The sequence below is a fragment of the Echinococcus granulosus genome (genome assembly GCF_000524195.1).
Source record: "Echinococcus granulosus chromosome Unknown EG_S00003, whole genome shotgun sequence".
NCBI lineage: Eukaryota > Metazoa > Platyhelminthes > Cestoda > Cyclophyllidea > Taeniidae > Echinococcus > Echinococcus granulosus.
The window spans coordinates 2,603,870-2,612,040 of NW_020170383.1; the positions used below are offsets into that span (position 1 = coordinate 2,603,870).

Here is an 8,171-nt window from a genome sequence, read left to right on the forward strand (position 1 = left end):
ATGCTTTATTATACACAGAACAGTCCAGTATTTCATTTGAGTACTTAACAATGCATCAACAGTCTTCGCTACATAACCGAAACCTTGAATTTTCCCTTAATGCCTGTTTGAGCTGGTAATAATAAAATTGCCGAATCATGACACCTTTTTAATCATACTATTTTCAAAAGTAATCTTTTTCTGAAACCTTTGACACCGCCCTATAGCTAATAACTCGTTTTGAAAAACTTACGACTTTTTGTGGCTATATTTTTATACTAAATGGCATTTGCGGTAGGCACTATTGCATATGTTACATTTCTGTAGAGTACTAATGTTGAATGTCATTTGTCATCCGTGCTTTGGTAACAACTGGAACAATTAAGGACATTTACTTACTCTGAAGTGTCCCCACAAGTTTATTCCATGGGTTTTCAAGAGAACTCCACTCCTCCTTGTTCAACGGAAAGATGAGCGGTTCGTTGGCAAAAAGATCTGGATCGAACAGCTTTTGCCCTACTGGTGGACCAACGTAGAGCACGATGCCACGATCACGCCAGGTGGGTCGAATAGTGAGGAAAACGAGCATTCGAGGGTAGATGAGATCCAGACATGCAGCGTTTTGACCAGACGTGATAAAAATAGTGTAGTCTGAATGTCGTAAGAACCTCTCCTCGAACTCATTGAAGTGCATATTCAAAAAGGCCTCTCCATCATGATGGGGTGTGTAAGATCTTGCACCAAGGACAGTGGACACCCGATCACAGAGAAATTGGGCGAAATCCTCAGCCATTTCATCCTTAAGACTTTCAGAGTGATTTGGTGGTAGAAAGGTGTGTGGGGTGAGGATGGTGAATTTGTAGAGCCGCTCATTTTGATTAGTAGGTAAATGCAAAAGGGATCTCTTGTGCATTTTGCACGTTCCGCCCTTCAAATGTGCTGACAAATGTTGCGAGTGTCGCAAGCGCCGAAAATAAAACACTCTTTCTAACGCGGGCCTGTAATTGGTCGTGACATATATTGCGTATTTATTTGACCTTGAGGGGTGAGCGCGAGGCGGGGATTGGTTAGTTTGTAGGAGACGGTTGAAATTAGAATTCCATCTTCACTGAATACAAATCTGCTTTACTACTTTTTGTATTTGAATACAAAGTTTACCAATGTGTTCCGACTTGCATTTCCAAATTCAAGAGGAACATTGGAATTTCGTATAAGTTGCACACTTTTTCCCCTTGAAATTAAAGTGAAGTTGCTACTACGAAGAACTCAACATTTAAAAATGAAAAATCCATTATTCGTATTCAAAATTGGTGACCAATATCTAGATGTTCACATAAAAAAGAGAGTTTTCATGTGCCTGCACTCCCGGCACATAAGTGTGAAATATTGGTGGCGAAAGCGTGTTTTACTGGTAGGTTTGCCATCGAATGTGCCATAGATAATACCTTGTCACATAAATATTATTCAGTTATAGTTCCCTTGTAAAGGTTTATTGCTTCACACTAGTAAGCGCCTCTCAACTGGCACTTTAGTTTTCCATCTCTGCCTTAATCAGACCTCTCTGAACTGATTTGGAGATTAAATTTTAACAGGCAAATAAATTGGAATGAAAATTGACTATAGAACTAATAAGTGCCACATAGTCGTAACTTTTGCAGAATTCCCTTTCATACTACATGCACTGTTCTGATATACAATGTTCACTCGATTGCAAGGAAGGTGATTTTATGCACCATTCATAGCCTACACAGTGGGATGGCATTGGTTCTGTCATCAGTCCATGCAACTAAACAGTAGCCCATAATATCAACAGGAGGCACTTGGGTCCACATATTGCTTCTATGGTATATTCCATTAAGCTCTAGAAACAGTTATCGAAACATCTTATTAGTGTAGCAAATAAACCTAATTGCACTCTCTTGGCGCAAAGATCAAAACCGTTCAGTAAAGTGGAAAAAATTCTTAAAACAGCTAGAGTGGGATTTGAGATCACATGTGATCATTACTGCCTTGACAACTACTGGCGTCCTTTGGAAGGTCTATAATAACTGTTCTTTGCTATATTTTTTTGGCCCAAAAGGACATAAACAGTATATTGCAACTCCAGTGTATGCTTTGGTTATTACCAGTTACATTTAAAAACTACTTAGTGTCAGTAACTGGCTTTTAAGTTCTAAATCAAATTAAATTGTTTTTAATAACACGTTGCATTTCATGGACGTTTGCAAGGGCGGAATTTCTCACTTCTTCAATGGGTGCAGCGTTCTTAAGCAGGCACTTGATGCTGCGTCTATTTAACCACAAAATAATTTCATTGTAAAACTATCGAAAATAAAAGTGTTTTTAAATCTAACTTTTAGCAAAATAGATCATTTTAATGTGTTACCTTACAAACGGACCTAATCAAAGTACTAGATAAAACTACTGTAAGAAGTGCATTATAGGGCAGAAGAGCTTTCACAAAATGAGGTTCGATGGTGGTTGATCACTTAACCTCATACGACAGAATGCAACACGATTGTACCAGCTGTTTTAGGCGAACTGACCAAAATTATCTCCACACTTTTAGTTATTGTTTATAGTTTGTTTGAATTGGCTTCACTAGCTTTAGTTTTGGAAGAAAATATGAATAAACCTAATATACGCGTGTGCTTTACCACTATTTGGTATGAGCTGGGGTTCACACGGATGAGCTTGGTTCCTGTCGAGTTCCTGAATGGGGTAATTGGGCAGTGGGCATGAGTAAGCGGGGGGTGCGGTACGCGCGTACCCGACGGCTGGCCGATAGATGGAGAGAAAAGAAGGATGGCTCTAGTCTCGAGCATTTACAATATTTAATTGGCCCTGAAATTATAGCTTTTATTATCGCGCTTGAAACCTATCTACACGTAATATTGACCAATCAGGAGGGGCTGAATGGGAGTGTGACGATATATAATGCTTGGGAATTAAGCCAAGGCAAAGGAAACTACTAAAAAAAATCTTGCCCAACAATCTGTCGTATAAGTAATTTGGAGGGCCCTTAACACTGCAAAAAATCCAAATGGCATTTTGATTCAACAAGGAGACATTACATTAAATAACTTAAGTTTGGCTCAATAAAACAATGTTTGATTCAGCTTAACAGGAATTGTGAAATTGCGGAAAATATTCCGTGTTTAGATCCAAATGTCTAAGACATCCTCTTTTTTAATCATAATATGATTAATTATCTACTTAAAACTGATTTTCAATGAATGCTTTGCAGATGGTTTTTGACAGGAATTTTCCACACTTTATGAATGAATAACGTTTGTAGACTGCGTTTTCGAAGATCTCCACGTATGGAAACGATAACAGAACGCATTTATCACGACATAAGCCTCAAGTGATGAGTTTTGTATTGACAAAATAAATAGGATTCATAGAAGTGATTTTTTAACTCAAAAACATATTTTTCATCCCCATAAATAGGATCAGAAGTCACAGAGAACCTTTATGAAAACGGGTATATTTGCTTGGGATAAAAACACATCACATAAGTTGTCAAATCCGAAAACCACAGTAGTTATAATCACCGCAAGCCCTTTATAATACGGAGTAATGCGAAGACTCGTAATGAAGAGAAATAAGGCAAATCAACGGAATAAACCATTCTGACCCCCAATTGTATGTTTCCTACTCCCAAAAGGTAGCCTGTCAAGGCCTCATAGACAGACACTATTCTTACCTGCGTCACATGACTTATACCTTGTTTGCGGGCCAAACGGCGACATTACACACAATCGCTTATGGTTGCGCGTGAAATGCATTAACAGTCCGTTCTACTAGGCCGAGAGCTTTTAAATAATGAAATACCAAAGCGTATCTTAAAGTTTAATACCAAAATTAGCGTAGCTTCTACTAAAATTAACAGTAATTATTAATGGAGTATAAACTGAGGGGAGAATAATTGTCATTAATGGTCGCTATTTTACAGATGAATTGACATAAGAAGGACAAAAGACGGAGTGTCATGGTATTGGAAGTGGTACAACTTGATTCTTTCCTTTAATGGTGGTAATGGTAGGGAAGGATAAGCAATTAAGAATTAGATCGTGATTTCAAAAAAGAAAAAATAGCTGCAATTAAAAGTATTGAAGTTGCAGCAGCACCCATTTCCCTCCAAGTGAGGCTCTTTTCCCATGGCTTTTCCATCGAAATCTCAAGCTCTTCGTAAATTCTTGGGTCCACTGAGGATAAAGGAAAGTAGAAGTAGTCCCTTTTTCTGCGTAGAAGCCGATGTAACCAACATGTTGTTATTTTAAACCTGTGTTGATGTGATTCTACTTTCACTTTAAATACCTTTTTGATTAAGCCAGGAAATTGTAAAAATTTGAGCACTTTGTGCTATATTAAACAATGCATGCACTCAGTTAATGATTACCTGGCTTTGAGAAGCTTGTTTATCTGTGCAATGAATTTGACGTTGTCAGATACTCGGCTAATAATATAATAATTTACTAAAGAATAAGCAGTGAAGTTTCTAGAGACAAATAGCAAATTTGGTGTTTCTAACCAGTCATGCAGAAGGTTCACAAATCCTAATCATTGCACTTAACAAGGATTACAGAATTTTCTTATTTGTAGCCTATATTGATCTCATTCTAAGGCATTTTCTTGCGCGTCAATCAATGAACTTGCCGTCTTCATCTAATAAACATGTACAGGTCTTATCTTTCATAGATAACATCTTACTTTCACTTTCGCATTGATAATCGTCTTCCGCATCCACAACAGAAGAGTGATGTTCTTCTATAAAATTAGGATTTAATGAAATCGGTTGAAAAGATGGAAAAGCTAGATGTTTTTGAGTACATCGTGCATTTTCACTCAATCATTCACCACAAGCCAAGATTCATTGTAGACTAAATGCAGTGATACGCAATGTGCAGCCAAGCACTTTTCGAATTCGAATGAGATGGAAGACTTTTTTGGCATAGTCACGATGGGCATCAAAAAAGAGACAAAGTGTTTTGGGCCTATAAAGGTGTGCTTAGATGGAATCATATAAAGTTAGACGTACCCTAAAAAACAATTTAAGATGGACATTAGATAGGGAGATAGCGCAATGGTCAACCATTGCACGTTCCAGTGCATTAATGAGGGATGAAGGAAAAGTAAAATGAGTAAACTTAGCAGTTGGATTCACCTTTACTAATAAATCCAATTTCAGAAGAGGTTTTGACTTGGTTTTCTTGCGATACCTCTAAAACTGTTGAAAAGTTCTTACTGAGAGCAATCAAAATATTTTTAATGATAACCTGCATTACAACTTCCTCAAAACATCCAACCAATACCTTGCTTCAGCGAAATGTCAAAACAGAGTGACAAAGAAGGTTTGTAGAAGGTGCTGAAGGACTAATAAAACATAGTCTAACAATAAAAATAGAAGCACTGTCACGTTGATGTTGGGTTTTAAAAATGCTGTCAATTTTCAGTAGTGATCAGCCTTTGATTACAAACCGATGTTTTGAAGATCTTGCGGGCTATCCCCCTCATCAGCCTCTCCGTCCATTTTTTCTAAAATTGCGAAACGTTACCCTTGATGCATGCAAATTTTCCCAAAAATGCTTTTTTGTACTAATGCGAGTTATAAGTCCCTCAAAACGCCCAACCAATTACCCACTTGAGCAGAGCGTCAAATTAGTGCAGCAAAAGTACTTTTGAAATTTGCTGATAGATTACTAAATAAATTGTTTAGCATTAAAAACAAATTCACTGTATTCTGTCGAAAACAGGTTTAGAATGCCATAAGTTTTCTTTGGTGATCACCCCGTGAATACAAACCGGAGTCTTGAAGATCTTGTTGACTGCCCAGATCGTTATCTTCTACGTCTAACTTTTCTTAAATAACAAAAGACTAATCGTGATGCATACAAGTTTTTTTCTAAAATGTATTTCTCTGCTTTTTCGTAGGTTATCATCAAATAAACACACCTTCATTCGTACTATGCTGTGAACCAGTTTGTTCATCACTAGGTTTAGCTGAAAATAAACAAGACAGTTAGTAAAATGAGTACACTGACTTAAAATTTGTGTAAAAATTGACACATCATTAACTTAGGCGCTATTATTATTAAAAACTGAATTCGTATCAGATTTTAAGTCAAAATACGTTATTCCTGTACAAACACATTAAAAGACCAACTGTTAAACTTAATTTAAACTGAACAATCCATATCAATTCAAACCTGAAATTGAGTTTTCAACCCAATTGTGATAGTTTCAGTTTGCCTGGTTTTGGAAAAACCATATTAATGAAAAGATGATTGCAATAAACGTTTTGCCTACTCTGACGCGATGGGATGGTTGCGTCTGGATCCGTGAAACACACTTTAGATACTTCGTTTTGCGGAAATCAGCGCACATAAACGCGAACAAAACTCGGGAATATTACTGTAGACAGTCATCATAATTTCATTGTTATTTGCATTTGGAAGTCGGTATCCTTTAAAAATAGTTTAATGGCAAAGATTGGTAATTTTTCCCTTATAATCTCACAGAGGTGTTAAACTTGGATTCAAGGGAAGTTGCAAGCTACAGTTCATTCTCATTTTTAGCAATTTAGGTGGATTAAGGATGTACAACTAGAAATTCCTTCAAAAATACTTTTAGATCTAGTGAAATCGTGAGAAATTGTTCAGATATTTCGGAATGAAAATTTAATTGGAAAATATATATCACTTCTTACTAGCTAGATTGCAGACCTCATAGTGTGCCATTGTGCTTTCAAATACTTTAATTTTATGTACAGTAAATGTTGCACTTGAAGGGCACCGGGTTCAAGTGATAATAAATGGAACTGGTATTTTCAGGTCAATTGATCCGAGGTATTAGAATTTTCTTTCTATCTAACGCCTCTACCACACTTTCATTACATGCTGAATGCCGAATTGCATACCTAAGGGGTATGACAATAAACGTCAAATAGAGGTTGACATTACAAAGTATTTAGGCAATCGCATTAACTTGAAGCCGTTTTTCTCAATGTATTTTAAAAGCCACGTGATTCCTCGCCTAGCGTCTCCCTTTTTACCACTCAAAATGTTTCTTTTGAACGATATGGAATATGTAGAATGACATGAGTGCCTAAAATTGGAAATTAGTGCCTTTTTTAGATATCAAAACAATCCGTCTCAAATTTGTCTTAAAGAATCTGGCATTAATAATTAGATAATAGGACTGTAGCTAATGTCAAATTCAGGCCTACTGAAAACTGCCACATTTTCGTTGAAATTCTAACAGGCGAAATTTTGCACATTTTCAATGCTTACGATGAATAAAGTCAGCTATTTCTTCCCATTGCCGCTCTTCCTTTTGCCACATCTTGGGCGACATTGAAAAGATCACTGGAGGGTGAAAAAGCAACATAGGGTCGAATTTTTTTTTATTTTTAGCGATCTCTCCCAGGCTCACGAGGAGCATTCGCTTGAACCACCAGGGCTTAATTGTGAGGTGGACGAGAAGACGCGGATAAATGGCATCAAGAAGACAGACCTGTTGTCCTGGAAACACGATGATGGCACAGTCAGCGAGTTCCAGAGCTTGAACGAAGTTGTCGAAAGTGGCGTCCAAGTTACTGCCACCCACTGACTTGGTTGCAACACTAAAAAGGTGCAACTCAGTTTGTGCTCTCCCAGCGAGCCATTGAGAGAAAGCCTCGGAAAGATCGTTGAATGCGGGAGGAACACTATTATCGACGGTAAGAGCACGTGGTGTGAAAATGACAAGATGATTGGAGACAGTTGACATCGCTCAAAACACCCCAAAGTAAAGTGTTGCGCTGTAACCCATGCACACACACACACAGGCACAACACTGCTATTCGCGCCTAGCAGGAGTGGTTATTGTAGTCCAATAAGAGCTAGCAGGCAATTAGAAATCCAATCTCTCACGAAACACCCTCATTCTTTTGCCTCAAAGGGGATTGGACAAAGCACGATCAGGTGTTCTTCATTGGTTGCTGCGTTTCATAACCGCTTGTGGGGATAATTCCAAAGTTGATTTTGGGGGAGGTGATAGGTATGAGAATTCTAGAAATAAAATATGCATCAAAGATTTTATTAGTTAGGCAAAAGGAGATGACCGAAATCAATTGCCATGAGTTCTTTTAGATGTTAAGAATAGCAGTTTTATTGGTTGATAGGTGTTTATTATAGAGGAATTAGTCT

General features: G+C 37.5%; 1 protein-coding gene across 1 annotated transcript; it reads right to left on the reverse strand. All coding sequences in view use genetic code 11, as the record gives it.

Moving 5' to 3' along the window:
* Positions 1–7,263: 7,263 nt before the first annotated feature.
* EGR_00964 (hypothetical protein) lies at positions 7,264–7,752 on the reverse strand (the record flags this gene model as incomplete). The annotated part of the gene is made up of 1 exon (XM_024490213.1): positions 7,264–7,752. One exon carries the CDS (start codon positions 7,750–7,752, stop codon positions 7,264–7,266), a length of 489 nt encoding a protein of 162 aa, XP_024355616.1.
* Positions 7,753–8,171: the final 419 nt, after the last annotated feature.